General features: G+C 45.0%; 3 protein-coding genes across 10 annotated transcripts; 1 reads left to right on the top strand and 2 right to left on the bottom strand.

Annotated features, from left to right (window-relative positions):
* Nucleotides 1-1,743: 1,743 nt before the first annotated feature.
* Nucleotides 1,744-6,120, bottom strand: best1 (bestrophin 1). The gene is made up of 9 exons (XM_079449925.1): nucleotides 5,723-6,120; nucleotides 5,556-5,650; nucleotides 5,248-5,481; nucleotides 4,650-4,804; nucleotides 4,265-4,342; nucleotides 3,973-4,125; nucleotides 3,755-3,835; nucleotides 3,219-3,370; nucleotides 1,744-2,996 (listed from the first exon to the last, which is right to left on the bottom strand). The coding sequence occupies exons 1-9, from the start codon at nucleotides 5,872-5,874 to the stop codon at nucleotides 2,063-2,065; spliced, it is 2,034 nt and encodes a 677-aa protein (XP_079306051.1). The 5' UTR covers nucleotides 5,875-6,120; the 3' UTR covers nucleotides 1,744-2,062.
* Nucleotides 6,121-6,634: 514 nt separating this feature from the next.
* Nucleotides 6,635-11,579, top strand: rab3il1 (RAB3A interacting protein (rabin3)-like 1). 4 transcript variants are annotated; one of them, XM_079450812.1, is made up of 11 exons: nucleotides 6,635-7,105; nucleotides 7,208-7,395; nucleotides 7,474-7,569; nucleotides 8,485-8,562; nucleotides 9,616-9,825; nucleotides 10,101-10,229; nucleotides 10,304-10,410; nucleotides 10,627-10,650; nucleotides 10,780-10,879; nucleotides 10,965-11,031; nucleotides 11,131-11,579. In XM_079450812.1, the coding sequence occupies exons 2-11, from the start codon at nucleotides 7,261-7,263 to the stop codon at nucleotides 11,211-11,213; spliced, it is 1,029 nt and encodes a 342-aa protein (XP_079306938.1). In that variant the 5' UTR covers nucleotides 6,635-7,105; nucleotides 7,208-7,260; the 3' UTR covers nucleotides 11,214-11,579. The 4 variants fall into 4 exon arrangements, with proteins under 4 accessions (XP_079306938.1, XP_079306939.1, XP_079306936.1 ...); XM_079450810.1 differs by having other exon boundaries at nucleotides 6,871-7,105; nucleotides 7,186-7,395; XM_079450813.1 differs by lacking the exon at nucleotides 10,627-10,650 and having other exon boundaries at nucleotides 6,865-7,105.
* Nucleotides 11,580-11,802: 223 nt separating this feature from the next.
* On the bottom strand, nucleotides 11,803-17,529 carry epx (eosinophil peroxidase). 5 transcript variants are annotated; one of them, XM_079450809.1, is made up of 17 exons: nucleotides 17,341-17,529; nucleotides 17,108-17,198; nucleotides 16,909-16,993; nucleotides 15,923-16,098; nucleotides 15,703-15,835; nucleotides 15,505-15,634; nucleotides 15,126-15,332; nucleotides 14,669-15,041; nucleotides 14,401-14,561; nucleotides 14,061-14,319; nucleotides 13,818-13,988; nucleotides 13,374-13,611; nucleotides 12,923-13,134; nucleotides 12,665-12,850; nucleotides 12,508-12,591; nucleotides 12,337-12,439; nucleotides 11,803-12,231 (listed from the first exon to the last, which is right to left on the bottom strand). In XM_079450809.1, exons 1-17 carry the CDS (start codon nucleotides 17,356-17,358, stop codon nucleotides 12,180-12,182), a joined length of 2,679 nt encoding a protein of 892 aa, XP_079306935.1. In that variant the 5' UTR covers nucleotides 17,359-17,529; the 3' UTR covers nucleotides 11,803-12,179. The 5 variants fall into 5 exon arrangements, 4 of the variants coding, with proteins under 4 accessions (XP_079306935.1, XP_079306933.1, XP_079306934.1 ...); XM_079450807.1 differs by having other exon boundaries at nucleotides 12,046-12,231; nucleotides 12,686-12,850; nucleotides 14,061-14,561; nucleotides 17,341-17,472; XM_079450808.1 differs by having other exon boundaries at nucleotides 12,046-12,231; nucleotides 12,686-13,134; nucleotides 17,341-17,472.
* Between the last annotated feature and the right edge of the window lie 1,112 nt (nucleotides 17,530-18,641).

Here is an 18,641-nt window from a genome sequence, read left to right as displayed (position 1 = left end):
TTACGCATCTGTTAATTTATATTTACATGCAAACTAAACAAAAACAAAACACACCTAGTGAAGTTAAGTATTAGGACTTGCGTTTATTTTATATTTCTCTTCATTAGAATTCTTCCTTGTTGTAATTTTCACTTTATTCTATTGAATGTTTGTGTGAATTAATAAATGAATCCGTTAAAAATATACATGCACACATACATATCTAAATGGACTGTTTAGTCATTATGCCTCATCTTTGTGTGGTTTCATCTGAGAAGTGTCTGGGTCTTAAAACAAGGGAAGAAATTCTGAAGAATGTTTGCTACAATACAGCTTTGACTTGCATGGTATGGAAAAATACTATGGACGTGAAATGGTGGCAGAAACCTGCTTGTTATTAAATATGACAAACATTTGTTATGACCTCTGTCTCTCAAAAGCAACTTGCTTTTTACTTCATTTACCATTTGTTTATACAATCCTTGAAAATGTCTTACATGTGTGAGCTGTTTATTTGGACATTATCTGACAGTACATTCAGTGATTATTATTGTAAGCATCTTCATGTAAAAACAGTGGTATTTCGATTACATCCACTTCGTCTGCGATAAAAAACGCGACCGCGATCTCCTCCACTGTTCACGTTTACAAGCGACAAAACAGCGACATTCACGAAGTGTTCGACTTCAAAGGTCTTTTTTGACTCCTCCCCCAATATACTGCTGCCGCCTCCATGCGCATCTCAAACAAGCCTAGTGACTGATTCATATCATTCAACAGCGCCATCAGGTGGACTGAACCAGTGTTTCGTTGTTATAAATGAGTTTATTTATGTTTTTTTTTAGGGTTTTAGGGCGTGTTCACAATTTCCAGTTCCAATAAAATTCCACGACTGTGTCTTAATCGCGACTTTTATTTTGAATAGTGAGCACGGGGTTTATTCAGGGTATTTATTCATGATTGTCACGTGTGTAACTCAGGGTAAATACGGCAGGTTGTTTATTTTCTCAATATATTTATTCCTTCGTTCTTGACATTGTGCAGTAGATCAAGAATAAAATATGATTTTCAGGTGGGCCACAAATTATATCTGAAATCTTATTTTACTTCACATATGTTCAATATCTTGTTTGAATTAAAAACATGAAATGTCAAATTATTATATGTTGTGGTTAACCATTTACACAAAAATATATTTAATACAAATAAATATATTCTGGTCTAAATATTTTTCGATAGCTGATGGGTAAATAAACAATGTTTCTTGATAAAAATGCTCAGTTTACAACTGTGTGTGTGTGTGTGTGTGTTGAGAGAATCATGACATCTCAGGTGAGACAGAACCTTCATCTCTCTCTCTCTCTCTCTCTCTCTCTCTCTCTCTCTCTCTCTCTCTCTCTCTCTCTCTCTCTCTCTCTCTCTCTCTCTATATATATATATATATATATCAAGTTTTTCCTGGCAAGTGAAAGCGAGTCAGTAAAATAAGTAAGAATCCTTAATGCATTTTTGATGAGACAGGGGCGGTTATTTTCATAAGGTAACTTCAAATGTGCTTTTAATGCACACCTTAAGTAAATGAACACCCAACTTTATCCATGAATGACTTTTCAGGTCATCTTGTATGAACACTTCCAAACTGCCCATGGATGCGGTTTCTGGAGAACATAACTTCTTTAAATGTGTATAGCTGTGCTAATAATACAACCGTAAGAAGCATTCTCTGTCTGTCACTATATGGCAGAAAAGAGTTGCACAGCAGATGACCTGTAAGATGTTTAGTATGGCATACATCAGTCTAGTGGTCAGAACAGACACAAAAACAAAATGAAGGTGTTTGTTTGTTATACAGAAAGCATTAAATGCATTATAGTGTTTAGTGCAAAACAGACAAGACCTAGAACAAGTGAATTTTGTAACAACACCAGCTCATGTCATTCAGAATAATAAAATAATATTTTATTCTGTCATAGATTTGGAGTGACATGACAGTGATGACACAGAATTATTCTTTTAAAATATTTCATTCTAATATAAGGTTTATTCCTTGATTCTCAGCTGACCAATCAGAGAGAAGTCTGGCTCATTTCTCTCTTACCCTGAGATCACCCTCAGCCAATGAGATTCCAGAGTCATTGGGAGAGTTGTGTTGATTGGCTGTCTGCTGAGCGTCTGTGGCAGTTGTGTTGATGGGATTGGCTGCGTTGACGGTGTTGCTTCTGCTGATTGGCCAGGGGTTATTCACGCCACCGTTGCACGTGTTGTTGTTGGGGACATTCATGCTTCCTGAACTGACAGTGTTGCCCAGAGTGTGCGGCCAAGATGAAGAGGTGAAAGAAAACACAGACGCCCCTGATGCCCGCGCGCTCGGTGATGCCGACGGACCGTCTCCGGTCAGAGAGGTTTCCAGAGAGAGTCGCAGGGGCAGCGGATGGCGGGACAACAGCCCCTGTAATTTGGCTGGAGGGCACGGCTCTGGCACCGGGTCAGGAAAGGAGAAAGCCAGACATTCGGCGTCTTCGTTCACCCAAGGGAAGGCAGATGAAGGGGCCGGCGACAGGTGCCCGGGTGTCTCTGGCGGAGCCAGAACTTCTGACTCCAGTGGATGTTGTGTCAGGGAGGTGGAGCTGTTTGCACAGTCGCCCTGAACTTTTCGAGGTCTGGGTCGGGGAACGGCCGGGGGAACACAGTGGATGGGTGTCTGTGGACAGCTGTAGAAACCCGGTCTTTCATACAGAGGCATGGAAGAGAAGGAGTCCTCGGCTATGTTCCGACCGTGTCCGGGCATCGGAGGGCTTTCGGGAGGCAGGTAAAGGGGGAAGCGGGAGAACGGAGCTCTGGGGCGACGCCGCAGGAGAGAGACACGAGCCGAGGGAGATGAGCGAGGGTAACTGGGGGACTGAACGCCCAGAAGACGACTCAAGCTGCCCAGAAATGGAGTGGAATGATTGGCTTCTTCATTTTCTTTAATCTGCTCCAGATTGTGCTGCTGGAACTCCATTTCCTCTTTGGGAACACTGACAGAGAGAGAGAGAGACAACTGATAATGTAAGGAAACTATTGTTTATGTGTATCGTCTAACTTCAACATGAGATCAGCTACATTTTGTGTATCAGGTATAAATCAAAGTAAATTCAGTTTTCTTGAAAATGTAAAAATGCTGAGAGGTTTGTTAATATCAATATCAGTATTGAAACAACAGAAGTCACGTGACACTGATAGAAATGCAAATACTGTACCTGATGTCCAGAGCAGATCCCATAAATGATGGTTTACGGTGTTCAGCGCTGGCAGCTGTGTAAGGCGGCTGAGGTTCAGATTCATTCCAGTATTTGTCTCGTTCAATGTGAGGAACTAGATCAAACATTTCATCCACTGACAGCAAAGACACCTGGGAAACAAAACACTTCATGTAACTGCACACGTCTGGCCGGAAGTTAACTTCCAGTCTGTGTCTGGCTAGTGGCTAATATTTGATCAATATGTATTTAATTTGATTTATATTCATATTTTTGTATATCATTTTATCAAATAAACAATGTATTTATTTTATTGTATACACATGTGTTGAATGGGTCGTGTAACTTTGTCTCTTTTAAGTTTAGCCATGTTATGGTTGTTCACCTGTATTACTGGCGACACTTGCTTGCTAATGTCAAATACTTCACTTTGGGCCTCAAGAGCAAAACATTTGTTTATGTTGTTGCTTTGACAGTGTCTATAAAACATGTTTAAGCACATCAACTGCAATAATCAAACAGTAAACATGATGTACCTGTAAATTACGATCCACCAACCAGTTTGTCTCAAAATCATCATCATCTTCTCCAAACGGGTTTATAAGCTGCTCGGCCACCTAAACACACCCACGCGAGATGATGTCAGCGTAGTGTTCTTACATTACAATGTTATTATGTGTGTCATGGTAGCAATTAATCAAAATGTCTGTGCTGTTGCTATGGGACTGTGAGATGGTTGCTATGATGTTCTGACCTTCAGCCAGCCCACATAGAAGAAGAACTGCAGTAAGGTGAAGACGGGCAGGTAGAAGTCAAGATTGTGACCTGGGTAACCTTGGGCGGGGTCAAGAAACTGCCGACCAATCAGACAAGCCAGAAAGAAACTGTACACGGCAACGGTCACCACCTGTCAGAGAGGGCACCACAGATTACACTCAAATAACATGATGATAATAATCATTTCATTGATTTCATGTGTGTGGAGGTCATTTTGATATCACAGAATCAGAATCTGATTGATTTCTACAGTGTTTGAAGTGTCAGACCTGTGTGTAGACGAGGGGTAAACTGATCCAGTCATATCCATACAGTCTCATGCACTGAGAGCGAAGTGTGTTTAACTCCTGACGGATGAAAGAACCGCTGCTCACATGAGGCTCACAAGACTTCACACACACACACTGCATCTCATTCACTTATTCACTTCATCTCAAGTGTTTCCAATACATTTCATTACACACACAGTCAGACAGACACACACACATACAAACACACGCACACAGTTAGACAGACACATACAAACACACGCACACAGTTAGACAGACACACACACACACAGTCAGGCCCACACACACAAATACAGACACACACACACACACAGTTTGACACACAGACACACACAAACAGACAGACAGGTGTAATGAGTCATACAGTGAGTATGGCGGTCATGGCGACATCATTATTGATCCGTCCTTCAGTTCGAGCTCTCATGGCCAGACTGACAAACCACATACAGGGAATCCAGAATTTATTATGAGCTGAAGGTAAATCCTCAAACTGTCGCAGTTCTTCAGCGGTCATGAGACCTGTGAGAGAAAACACAATTTTAAATTTATTTTACATATTGCACTATGTGCACGCAGCCCGGCTGCAAATACTTTGGCAATACGAATTTTGTCATGCCAATAAAGAACACTTGAAAACACTGAGACCGAACGGGGCGTGAGGAGTAAATGAGGACAGACAGGCTGCTGTAAAACACTCTGGAGAGAGAGAGAGAGCCCATAATTCCCTGTTTCCTTCTTGAGTTTAAATCCCAGACACCGCAGGGTACCGGCTCCATAATCTCTGTTATTACACACACACACACCATCAAGCTTCTCGCAAGACGTGACCAGGAACACAAACAACTTACAAAAGAGTCTCTAACAACAACACAGTGATATTCTCACAGCACCACACAACACTCATGTAGAGTTGATCTTCAATCTATGCATGAAAAAGTGAGTACAGCATTAAAGGGTCTTACCAGCCTGTAGCAGATGATCCAGGGTCGGGAATCTCTTGTAGACGGCCGTGCTGATGGAGCGATAGATCAGAACGCCTGACAGGTTGGCGTAACGCACTAGAGTTCTGCGGATGAGTCTGGACACTTCGTCAGCCCCCCGCACGTGCCCGCTTACCAGCGCCGCCAGCCGGTCGGGCCACGGGACGCTCTCGAACTGACCCCACCATCGAGACACCACCAGAGTCACATAGAAACCTGCGGCAGCACAGGTTACTCAGATCCATCACGCCTGACCTTTCACCTCTGTGTCACTTCATCTGTATTCTTACCCAGCACAAACGAGAGGGGGATGAGCTGAGCGTACTGATCACAGTAGATGGAGAGCTTCTCAAACCTCCTCCGCTGTCCGTCGTCCAGCACACACCTGTCAATCAAACACTCAGCATCACGTTCAGACACTTTGGTACGGATGTGAGATCAGTGAAGAGTTGGTTACCTGTATGTAAAGCTGATGGTGCAGTACAGCAGAGAGAAGATGAGCAGCTCTCTGTACAACAGCTTATAAATGCTTCCTTTCCATCTGAGAAGGAGACGGTAAAACGTGCCCAGCCGGGCGTCCGCCACCCACCTGGAGTATGTGACCGTCATTACTGCCCGCTGGTCCACTCGCAGCAGATCTGAACACCAGAGAACACACACACAACCATTCCTCAGCTATCCAACACACGTCCCTTCTTGAAGAAATGCAAAACTGTAGGAATGATTAAAACACAAATCCAAAGCAAAACATTAAAGCTTTGAAGAATGCCAAGCAGATCAAATGGATGTGTTTCTGAAACACACCGTATGTATGAAGGAAACATGTGTGAAGCGTGTCAGAGACGCTGCACCGCTGGTCACCTGACGTTAATCTGTTTCTAATAACAATGAGGCTTTGTGCAAAACTGACTGAGACTTAATCTGAACAAATCTTACCAAACACGCGATTGAATAACACGTCACTGTTTGGTAACGTTAAATCATGAATGAACACTGTGTGACAGATGCTGATGGAGGATGAGGAGGACCGTTGTGTCTCTCTGACGCTCTCTAGAGGAGACAATGTGACAACCCGTGACTGACCGCACACACACTTCATGTGTCAAGAGGTCATCGGGTCATCTACTGTCATGAGATCATGTCTCTGCACGTGCAGTCAGTTAAAAACACATGTGTGTCTCTTTGCAGCTTTGCACTATTTATCCTGGTTTTGCATTTAGATTCTTGTTCTTCTCCGCACACACACACACACGTGTGTTTGTGTGCGTGTCTGTGCGCGTGTGAGAGAGAGAGACAGACAGAGAGAGGTGGGGGAGGTATATTCTGCAGGTCATGGGGGCTTTTAAAGGAGGAGTTCATCTCCCACATCTGCTTCAGGTTATGGGGTGTTTGCTTGTGAAAGAGCATTCTGGGATAGCGCTGTGTCCTTCAGCAAAGAAGAGGAAGAGAGATTAGAATAGCTTGTGGTGTTTATATTATTATTGAATGTTGTCGTGTAGCACTGAGAGAGAAAAGCCTCCACACTCAACACAACACAAGAACTGCAACACACTGCGGTGTGTGTCCGGACTCATCACGTGACGCGGGTGTCCGCCTCCTGGTGTCATGTGACGTGATTGACAGCCGAATGCTTTCCTGCTCAATCTCAGCGGGGAAAGTTTGCGGAAAACAAGCCACAGCTCTTCTTCTTCTTCTTCTTCTTCTTCTCTTCTCTCTTGTTCTTCTTCTTCTCCTCTCCTGTCGCTCCTCGCAGCGCAAACGTGATCACTTCTGCAACATACTGCGTGTTGACGTCAGCGGCCAGCGCGAGCCGAGAGTCCTGTGTCCGAGCGGAGCGACGGTAAGAGCGGGAGCGCGCACGGGATATGCCGCCGGAGACGCCCTGAAGTTCAGTCACAGGAATGTTTGGCGTGTTGACAGGTGACGTGTTTGTCTCGTGCAGAGCTGGAGTCGGACTCGAGCCGGTCGGGGGCAGATGGGGGGTCAGGGGGACCGATGCCCGGGGAGCGCGAGACCACAGAAGCGGAGAGGAGAGACGCGTATAACATGTCCCGTCTGCGCAGCTCATCTCTGGAGATCAGAGAGAAGGGAACAGAGTTCCTCCGAGAACAGCTCGACGCTGCGCAGAAGGTTCGGTCATCTCTCGTCAGAATGCGGTTCTCTGTGACTCTCTTCTCTTGACTGTGTTTGTTTTCTCGGTGTGTTTAGGAGTTAAAGTTAAAGGATGAGGAGTGTGTGCGACTGTCTCACGTCAGGAATCAACTCGAGCTGGAATTGGAGGAGCTGACTGCCAGTCTCTTTGAGGTGGGCGGGACTAAAACATCATCACTGACGGATGATTGACACTCAATGATAATAGACAGTTGAAGCCTGTTGTGTGTGTGTGTGTGTGTGTGTGTGTGTGTGTGTGTGTGTGTGTCATCATTCTGCTCACAACACAGAGATCCTGATCAACTGAACATTCAATTCAACTTTATTTATTTAGCGCTTTTCACAATTTGCATTGTTCCAAAGCAGCTTTACAGGGGAAAAATAAAAACCCCCAAGAAAGGGTAAAACACGCTACATGGTGTTTTATATAGTAAATTAAATTATTCTAGTATATAATATCTAATGTCAGCATCTCCCGGTGGGTTATTTATCATATTTAGCATGAAGTGAATGTTTGGCTGTAAAGATGTGTTTTTAATCTAGATTTAAATTGGGCGAGTGTGTCTGATCCTGGAATAATATCAGGAAGGTTATTCCAGAGTTTAGGTGCTACGTATGAGAAAGCTCGACCCCCTTTGGTGGATTTAGTTATTCTAGGTGTTATCAAAAGAGTTTTGAGATCTTAGAGAGCGTGATGGGTTGTAGTGTGATAGAAGCTCTGTTAGGTAGGTAGGGGCTAAACCCTTTAAGGCTTTATAAGTGATTAAAAGAACTTTAAAGTCAATGCGATACTTAATGTAAAGCCAGTGAAGAGTTGATAACATTGGGGTTATGTGATGGTATTTTCTGGTTAGAACTCTGGCAGCTGCGTTCTGAATTAACTGTAGTTTGTTTATTGATGATGCAGGACAAACACTAAGTAGCGTATTACAACATCAAGTGCATTATTGTGTTCTCATGTTTTTCTGTTCAGACACTTTAAAGGAGCCGGAGGATTACAGTTAGATTACAGTTAGATTACAGTTCTTTATAGATGAAATTGATTTACTTTGTTTTGATTTTGTTTAGGAGGCTCATAAGATGGTGCGTGAAGCCAACGTGAAACAAGCAACAGCAGAAAAACAACTCAAAGAGGCGCAGGGCAAGGTCTCTCTCTCTCTCTCTCTCTCTCTCTCTCTCACTCACTCACTCACTCACTCACTCACTCACTCACTCACTCACTCTCTCACTCAGACTCACTCACTCACTCACTCACTCACTCACTCACTCTCTCACTCAGACTCACTCACTCACTCACTCACTCACTCAGACTCACTCAGACTCACTCACTCACTCACTCTCTCACTCAGACTCACTCACTCACTCACTCAGACTCACTCACTCACTCAGACTCACTCACTCACTCTCTCACTCAGACTCACTCACTCACTCACTCAGACTCACTCACTCACTCACTCAGACTCACTCACTCACTCAGACTCACTCACTCACTCACTCAGACTCACTCACTCACTCACTCACTCAGACTCACTCACTCAGACTCACTCACTCACTCACTCAGACTCACTCACTCAGACTCACTCAGACTCACTCACTCACTCTCTCACTCAGACTCACTCACTCACTCACTCACTCAGACTCACTCACTCACTCACTCAGACTCACTCACTCACTCACTCAGACTCACTCACTCACTCACTCAGACTCACTCACTCACTCACTCAGACTCACTCACTCACTCACTCAGACTCACTCACTCACTCACTCACTCACTCACTCACTCACTCAGACTCACTCACTCACTCACTCACTCACTCACTCAGACTCACTCACTCACTCACTCACTCACTCACTCAGACTCACTCACTCACTCACTCACTCACTCAGACTCACTCACTCACTCACTCAGACTCACTCACTCACTCAGACTCACTCACTCACTCACTCACTCACTCACTCACTCACTCAGACTCACTCACTCACTCACTCAGACTCACTCACTCTCTCACTCACTCAGACTCACTCACTCTCTCACTCAGACTCACTCACTCTCTCACTCACTCACTCACTCACTCACTCACTCAGACTCACTCACTCACTCACTCAGACTCACTCACTCAGACTCACTCACTCACTCACTCAGACTCACTCACTCACTCACTCACTCTCTCTCTCTCTCTCTCTCTCTCTCTCCTCCAGATCGACGTCCTGCAGGCTGAAGTGTCGGCTCTTAAGACGCTGGTATTGACATCTACTCCCTCATCACCGAACCCTCAGCTTCACCCTCAGCTGCTGTCGCCGGGGTCGGCTCGAGGCTCTCGGGGTCATGCCCGTAATAAGAGCGCCAGCAGTGCCCTACAGCTGCAGCCCGAGCCGATGTGTGTCCCGTCACAGCAGGAGGAGAGAGAGGTACAAACTCACACGCTGGCTGCTGATTGGCTGATTACTTTCTCTCTGCTTCTGTGTGTCACCGAATCTCGTCCTTTCTGTTTCTATCTCTCTCCAGTTTCTCTTTTCGTCTCTGTGATGTGTCTGTCTGTCTGTCGATCTGCCGCCTGCTCACTGTGACCTCTGAACCCTGCTGACAGGGCGCTTACTGTTGCCAGGTAACTGCAGAGCAGGTTTCTATGGCAACAGCCTAGTTGTAGTAAGACTGATGTTGATGGATGAACTCTCTCGTACAGTTGGACTCGGTGTTGTTCGCGGAGTTTCTCTCGTGGAAGGAGTCGGCGAGTTTGGAGGGTTCTTCAGCGTTCCTGTGCAGAGTTCAGAGAGAAGACATCGGACCCTGTCTGTCGTTCACCTGCTCGGAGGTTTGTCTGCTTTCATCTCCACCTGTCAACTCAAACTCCTTCTCCACCTTTATCTGACCGTCTCTCTGTCTCAGCTGTCCAAATCTGTTCAGCGAGCCGTGGAGAATAACTCTCTGACCATTGAGCCTGTTGCTATGACGACCGTTCCCATGGTGAAAGCCATCGAGTGCGGAGGACCCAAGTAAGTCATGACTACAGACCGTCACATCACAGACCATGTCCGTAGCAACAGTTCCACCCGCCAAGTCTTGACTTCTGCAAAACATTTCAAGACAAGTTAACATGTGACGCGCATCACCTCACTGAAGAAAGCGTCACATACAGACCCTTTAAATAGAGCTTTCTGTATTTCTGTAATCATACTTTACTTTCTCTTTGATTTGGGGTTTTTGCACAGCGGTTGCCGGCCGCCCATAGAAACGTAAGTGACCCCAAGAACTCAGTCTGCATGGGATTCTGTTGTCAATAAATCAATCATTTTGGCCGCTCCAGCATTTAGTCATCTGATTGACAGCTCCGTTTTGACCAGTGTAACCTTGTGTTTAAACAGCAAGTGTGCGTTGAGCGGCATTTCCCGTCCCTGCCGGCATCGCATCAAACTGGGAGATAAAGAAAACTATTATAACATCTCTCCGTCCAGTAGAGCACGAGTACGTCTCTTCATCATCATCATCATCATCATCACATTCGTTCTCTGATTATTCAACATTCAAATCTTTCTCTCCTCTGAGACAGATCACAGCCGTGTGTAACTTCTTCACATACATCAGGTACATCCAACAGGGACTCGTCCGACAGGAAGGTCAGTCTGTTTTATATATATGGTGTAATATATAGGGTTAGGTGTTTGAAGCGCCTGATTTACAGATGTTATTCCTCAATGTTTGTTGTCTGTCTGCAGTTCAGCAGATGTTCTGGGAAGTGATGCGCTTACGGAGAGAGATGAGTCTGGCCAAACTGGGATATTACATGACGGACATCTAGACAACACACACACACTCCAGCGGTGATGTTTTATATTTCTGTATGTATTGAGGGGATGTTTCAGAACACTATATGGAAGAGCTGTTGTCAGGTTTTGTTGTGTTATTAAACAGCAGTTTGTTTGTGTTGAATGAGATGGTGAGTCTTGCCTAACCTCACACAGATCAATGATCCTGAAGTGCCAAACACAAAGTGCTGTTTCTTATATCTGTCTTAAATCATCACAAACGTTTGAACGTGTTTTGTTTAAGGTTCATTTCGCTTTTGTTGACTGTGAGATTAACTTTTGTTGTCATATATACGTGTAAAGCGTGACGACTGCTGCACGATTGACAATCATTAAAACACAAATCCACGTTTAATGTTTACAGTTCACCCCGCTCGGTCAAAACACTACATATTTCTTAGTCTGTTTCTTCAATCTGTCTTGTGTTCAATCACAACAAACAATTCAAATACATAAACGTCTACCTTACAGTCCGCTGCTCATTAAAGACATCATCTGTGTGCATGTGTCTCTTTGTGATTGTGATGAGAAAATTGAGACTCTGTACATTTATTAAAAAAGGATTCTGTGGAATGATCAATTCAGACCAGTGAAATGTTTATAAATGAATGTACATGAATACAATTTCTAAAAAGAAAAGGCTGGAGATTTTTGAGAAATTTCTATCTGTATCATGTCACAGCTCATTTTAAATTCAATTGGCTGAAAGGAACAACAAGCAGAACATCATAAGAAACTGAAGGTATGAGCTGTCAGCTATTAAACACACGAGTGCAACACATTTATCACAGAAAAGAGTTTTTGTGACATCACATGTTCCGGTGCTGTCATCTGAAAGGAAATGACCTCACGTGACGGTCACTCTAATGCTATATCGAATACACTGTTTTCTATACAATATTAAACTAAGACAGTTTCATGAAAGACCAAGACGTTTCCTAAACCAGCTTGATGTCATTTCAGCTTCTTCTCTGACAGCGTTCTCTCTCTCTGGGCTTGTCGAGGAGAAACCTGCGCATATGAAATGTTGAGATCAACTAAACATGGCAGCTTAATTGTGAATGCACACATACAAACAGATTAATGTTTGACATCACATTCTAATAACACACACACCTGTGATAGCAGAAGAGGATGAGCGCTATCAAAGCCACGCCCACCAGAACTGACATCACCGACGCCACAATGGAGGAGGCCGAGAGGGGCGGAGCTGCAGGCTCTACACAACAGATGTAAGAAAACATGAATGCAGAATGAACGCCATCCGAACGCTGTGAAGATGTTCACCTGTGCAGGTGTAAGATCCAGGTGTGTTGATGCACTGCAGGTGTGGAGGACAAACCCACGATTCCGTCGAACACTCATCCATGTCTGACAGAACCACGAGGAGACAAACATCACTATGGATCAGACATGAATATTCATCTTTTCACGTACTACATACAGTATAAAGAAACCGTCAGACCAAGGCAGGCAGGTGGTCGAGGTCTCCACTGGTGTGTATCGGGGTCACACGTGATGTGAGGGGCTCCATGCAGCAGGTATCCAGTGGGACACTCATAGATGACAGTCGAGTCACACAACACTGAATAACCCACACGCAGCCGTGGAATCGAGCCGCAGGCCGAGTCTGAGAACAAAGACACAGTCACGGTGACGATCGGTGCGTGTACGAGCACACGTCCAGAACTAACAGCAGTACCTGCGTCTGCCTCTCTCCAAGCCGACAGGTTCATGCGGCGGACACGCGCATCTGTGCAGGGCAGCAGGCCGTCGGGTTGAAGTGTGCGGGAGAAAGGATCCGAGGGCACCAGCTGAATGTGCGTGTTGTCACAGATGATGGCAGATAGAGAGACGGCTTGAAGAGCGTCTCTCTGAGATGAGCTGAACACGCCTTCATTCTGCCACCAGAACCTCCATTTAAACAAACCCCATTCAGAATTATAACACACACTGCTGTGATGTGATTTCAGTTTCCTTTGTTAAACACACACTCCCATTTATTCACCATTGTTGGCTCCCCAAACAAGCATTTCGTCTGTGTTTCTCAAAAGAATAATTTCTTATTGTGTGGATCAGCAAACATGTTTGTTTTGCCAATGACACACATGAAATGCATTCTATTGAATTTCCCACAATGCTCTGAATGTTACCGGTCTCCATCTCGAAGAGCTGTGAACTGTTTGGCGATGAGGCAGGCGAGTAGCGGCCCCACACGGCCCCCGGGCACAGCGGCCTCTGAGATGCCTCCCACCCACACGTCCATGTTCCGGGCTGTTCCATACAGACGCAGCAGCTTTTTGGCCAGAACTTTATTACCCACAATCCCTGATAAATCAGATTCATTCACAGGGACAGAGAGACCGCAGAGTTCCCGCCAGGCGCTGTAACCTGCAGAGACACCAAGGTTCTCACACACAGACACACTGTAGGAAGCACGCTCCTGATAGAATTGTTTTTATGCTAGTCAACTTAGTCAAAATGTAATTCACTGCCAGATTACCCATCTGAGTGCATCAAAGATGATGGAGGGGTCCAAAACAAAAAGAGCATCCCCGTAGTAAAGGTAAAGGCTGTGTAGGTCTAAATGCAGTCACCTTGTAATCCATGATCTCGTCCCCTCTGTAGGTTTAATGCTGCCAGGTCGAGCGGTAGACCACCCTGAGCCTGGAAGAGCCTCTCCGTCAGTTCCTCGATCATCATCTGGTCTGCTGTCTGTAGTTTGGCCGAGGACAGGAGCAGGCCGCGCAGCACAGGATCCACGCCACCTACGGCACACGGAGATACCATCAACATGCACCATCGTCACCTTTGAAGTGTGCACTTTAAAGAGAACCCACCCTCATGCACAAGCCTCCAGGATGCAAACAGAGAATGATGTAATGGCAGGGACGGGTGCTCAGTGTTACACCGGTAATCGGGTCCGAGGCGGTTCACGAGCGGATGCACGGTGACGTGTGCGAAGCGGAAGGCAGCGCTGGAGAAGACGTTAGAGATGCTGGGGTCGGCTTTGGGGTCGTAAACCTTGTACGTGGGCACTAGGGACAGGTAACCTCTGCGGCCGAGGATGTGCGGCAGGTAATGATCCCAAGTCAGAACCTTACAGACAGGATTCACCACGTCAGTCAAACGTTTCGAGGTGTTTGGTCTCAGGTAAAGTTTCTCGGGTGCGTTTCTCACCTGGTGGACGGCGCCCAGTATTTTTCTGGCTTCCTGGTACAGCGTGTCTGGACCCCAGTGAGGGTTGAGCTGGTGAAGCTCCGCAGCCAATCGGTTGTGTTCTCTCAGAAAGAGTGTGTGAAGAGCGATCATACCCAAGTGTTCATTGGCCCGAGAGTCACCTGAGACACACCCACAAAAACGCCACAGTTTATAAGCACACGGAATTTAACTAGAACGCCAACGATCTGAACAAATAACATAACAGAGTCATCTCCTGACCCACAACCTGCTTGGAAACAGAAGGATTTATTCCTCATGCTTATGTCAAATCTGTCTGCTGTCTCGGGGGGCAGGCCGGGGTCGGGGGGCTCTCGCGGGCCGCAGGGGTCCAGGTGAGGCTGCGTGCGGGACAAGTAGGGCATGAAGCCCAGACCCCGGTCAGAGTGGAGCTGGTTAACAGCGAGCAGGCCAATAGGAGACGAGAGGTTCCGCAGGGCGACAGCAAGCGCGTCCGAGCTCCCGTACACCATACTGGCGTCCACAAACGCAGTGATGGCGTTCAGCTGCTCCCGGTGACCTGACGGGACTGTACAGCTGGGGGCGGAGCGGAAAAACGGCATGCAACTCTGCCGGCCTGCGCGGGGGTCCGAGGGTGGGATCTGACAGAAGATGAGAAGAAATTACGTGATTCTGTAGGGACTGACTTTTCTGCATCATATGACAAAATGATTGTGTTGACTCACGTGTATTGGGAAGCAGGGCGTGTGGCGGCTGCAGGTGCCAGTACAGTCGGCTCCGCTCTTAAACGCTGCAGTGCTAGAACTCTGAGGAGTTAACGTCAGGTCATGATCGATCCACTGACCCCACTCCACCATCAGATGAGACAGAGACGTATCCAATGAGATGTTCTCATTATGAGTGTACAAGACCTCCTGTGACACGCTGCGCACCTGCATGCATGCACACACAAACACACATGCATGCACACACAAACACACATGCATGCACACACAAACACACAGGCACGCACGCACACACACAGAAACACAGACTTACAGGACTTGAAGCTATAGCACACAATGTCTTCCACTAGAATGAAGTCAATAAGTGGAGAAGTCGTACGGGTGGTAGGGTGTAGTTATTGTAGGTGTGTTGCAGGTCCCAGCCTCGGGGGGCTCCTCGAGGGTCCTCGTACTCTGGCGAGAGCCAGCGGGTGTACGGCGTGTTCGCTGCACCCCACAGAGGATTCTCTCTGGAGAGACAAAAACAAACGTGATGTATGATTGTGGATGGTGAGATGCTGTAGGGATGTGTGTGCACCTGTTGTTGCAGTGTCCTGTGATGGTCCGGTATCGTTTGGACAGACAGTCAGATGTACACACGGGTCTGAGTGTTTCTGAAGAACAGCCGGTCACCTGCTGGATGATCTCTGTGTCTTCTGTGCTCAAAAGCTCTGAAACACCGATAACGACAACAGCGTTCGGCCGATGTGAACTGATTCATCGGAGCTGAATGTGTGTGTGTGTGCGTGCGTGCCTACCGTTGAGCTGGGGTTTGTCCATGGTGTGTGTGTACACCATCTCTCGGATCAGTTCCACTGTGTTGTCCAGAAACTCTGCAGATCTGATGTGGCTTCTGGTTTCTGGGCCGGTCTGTTTAAACAGAGCCAGCAGGTCATTGGGTCGGACAGAAGCGTCAGAGAAAGACATCTTCACCCTGAGAGAGACAAACACACCAAACACAGCTACTGTACAGACATCTCCATTCAATCTCGAGCATTTCTCCTGATGGTCTCACTCGTGTCTCATCTGGACATTCAGATCGAAGCAAAGTTATCCGAGCGTATCCACTTTCCGTTGAGAACTGAACTGTGTGTCCTTTTATCTCTTGATGGATTTTAGGAGAATCACGTGCGACAACTTGACAAATGAACCTCCACGTAAAAAATACAAAAAATTACATTTAAACATGTACTGTTTATGTGGTTCAACACAGAACCAGGTTACGTGTTCAGGTAAAACTATCATTTTTGTTTTAATCTAACAATAATTCTTCCAAATTTTCAAATAAAAATATTCTTTCTATTTGCCTTTGTTTGCAGAAAATGAGAACCGGAGAAAAAGGTGTAAAATAACAGAAAAGATGTGTTTTCTTCAAATACTCACTTTTAAGCAAAATTATTTCTGTATTTAGGAAAAGTAAAAAAAAATATTATTGGATGTGAAAACTTGGATTCTGTATCACAGTTTTCATGCGTCTTGTCATGCTGTCAATCTTTCACATTGCTGTTGAACGACTTTACGTCACTCCTGAGGTTTGATTTAGTTGAAATTCAACAGACACTGGACTGAAATGACCACAATATGATGAGAAATGATTTACATTTGATCCAAAGCGCCATACAGATGAAGTAAACAGTGAAGCAGTTGGAACAACAAAAGCAAAAGTTTAATCAGAAACTGTTCATACAGAGCTAAGTTTTATTATTATTGAATTATGAGCAATAAAATTCTCTGTATGTTTCACCTGTCATAGGTGTGAGCGTACGCGGCGTCTGTCAGCTCTTCAGCTCGCCGTAAAGCTTCCCTGACAAACTCAGATCCCAAAAACACTGAAAACAAAAGACTGTAGAACTCTAGTGACCCACACCAGAGAAATCACACAAGCACAAATGATTTGTTCTGTAATAATAAAATAATCTCTTCAGAAGTATAACTCTCAGTACCTGTGGCATTCTGGGCAGGAAAATGAGACATGGCTGACAACGGTAGACACATGATCACAAATAAAGACACAATCAAACGGAAGACAGACACCTGCCATGAAATAAAACGCATCAAAACTTTATTCAGTTCAAGAGTTTTTCCAGCCTTATTCAACATGATATTAAAGAAAAGATTTATGACACAAAGAAAACAAATCACATAAAACTATCAAAACTTGCTGGGCGGCACTTACCAGACACTTTGAATCCATCTGTACGCTGCTGTCAGCCACTCTCTGTCCTGACAAATTGATCACATTTTATGTTTGTTTAATCTAGAAGTGTATTTTGTGTACATTTACATGTAAAATATGAATGAATGCCGGTAAAACAGAGTATAATGAAGTGATGAAATGAAATAAATGCTGGAGTGTCTGATGTGTGTGTCAGGATGTGAGGTGACTGACTTTTATACGCTGCCTTCAGTCTACAGGTATGTGCAGAATTCTGTTATCTGTGCGACTGGTGACAACAACTCACATCAAACAAAGCCGAACACACACACACGCCGATCCTCGTTTCATCCTCTTATCTAATGAGGTTATCAAACGTCAATTTCATCTTCTGAAGAAACCTTCATCTGTGCTGCTTGTTCACGTGAAGGTCAGCGGCTGCTGAAGATGAAGATCGATCATCTTCATAGTGGTTCAGATTTATTCACCGTTTCTTCCCAACACACCGCAGAACTCTGAAGTCTAACTCAACGAACGAGCTTCTGTAATGTGGACACACATGATGAAGAACTGAGAATCACGTGAAACCCTCTAAAGGTAAAGTATTGAGTTACACTGTTAACAAAGCCTGTATTCTGTATACGGTCAGGCATCTGCCACCTCTCAGATCAATGGCTGCATTTCCCATGATTCCTCTCTGTCGAATGACACCTCTTGTGCTGGCCACCATACCATCAGATAAAAGGTGCCACACCTGGAAAAGAGTTCACTGGAGCATCACATAAAACCAACGCTTCTGAAAGCCTGATAAGACAAATGAGAAAGTGTGGAGAAAAGAGGCAGAGAGCTCACGACTGAACACACAAAGTGTGAAAAGCTTTTTGTTTTTCACATGTGTGTGTGTGTTTGTTTCAGGCTGTCACAAGATTTCATAAGACAATCTCTAAACTCATCATCATGTCCCGTCTGTGACAATAAACAAGATGAATCCATCAGAGAAACAGACACAGATCCTTTAGTCCGGTGACTAATGATATATTCAGATTTATTGTGCTTTCCGTTAAGATAAACCAGTTCACACACATGACATGAGGCACAGAAAACTCTTGTTCATACACTCATCATCACTTCTGTCTTCATAGATACTGTCAAATATAACTGACATTAAGGCAATTAAATAGATAAATATTGAAATATCTGCAAGTAATATTTGTAAAACCATACAAAAGTCGTGTTTAGTTTGGACATTTACACAGAGATTGTCATACTCATGTTTCCTAGCTCATTGTTAATACTGCATTTATAGTTTTTATATATCAGGA

The sequence above is a fragment of the Barbatula barbatula genome (genome assembly GCF_947034865.1).
Source record: "Barbatula barbatula genome assembly, chromosome: 25".
Lineage (NCBI taxonomy): Eukaryota > Metazoa > Chordata > Actinopteri > Cypriniformes > Nemacheilidae > Barbatula > Barbatula barbatula.
Note: the sequence above shows the minus strand (reverse complement) of the source record. Positions and strands in the feature narration are given on the sequence as shown.

Bases quoted from the DNA above. Each gene is read 5' to 3' on its own strand.
- rab3il1 (XM_079450810.1), top strand. From the start codon at position 6,893: ATGCTTTCCTGCTCAATCTCAGCGGGGAAAGTTTGCGGAAAACAAGCC. The intron at 8,563-9,615 runs GTCTCTCTCTCT...TCTCTCCTCCAG, and splicing joins TCAAAGAGGCGCAGGGCAAG to ATCGACGTCCTGCAGGCTGA. The intron at 10,411-10,626 runs GTAAGTCATGAC...GTTTTTGCACAG, and splicing joins ATCGAGTGCGGAGGACCCAA to CGGTTGCCGGCCGCCCATAG.
- best1 (XM_079449925.1), bottom strand. From the start codon at position 5,874: ATGACGGTCACATACTCCAGGTGGGTGGCGGACGCCCGGCTGGGCACG. The intron at 5,651-5,722 runs GTAACCAACTCT...TTTGATTGACAG, and splicing joins ACCATCAGCTTTACATACAG to GTGTGTGCTGGACGACGGAC. The intron at 2,997-3,218 runs GTACAGTATTTG...TCTCTCTGTCAG, and splicing joins GGATCTGCTCTGGACATCAG to TGTTCCCAAAGAGGAAATGG.
- epx (XM_079450806.1), bottom strand. The intron at 15,635-15,702 runs GTGCACACACAT...TTGTCTCTCCAG, and splicing joins ACAGGACACTGCAACAACAG to AGAGAATCCTCTGTGGGGTG. The intron at 14,562-14,668 runs GTTGTGGGTCAG...GGTGTGTCTCAG, and splicing joins ATCCTTCTGTTTCCAAGCAG to GTGACTCTCGGGCCAATGAA.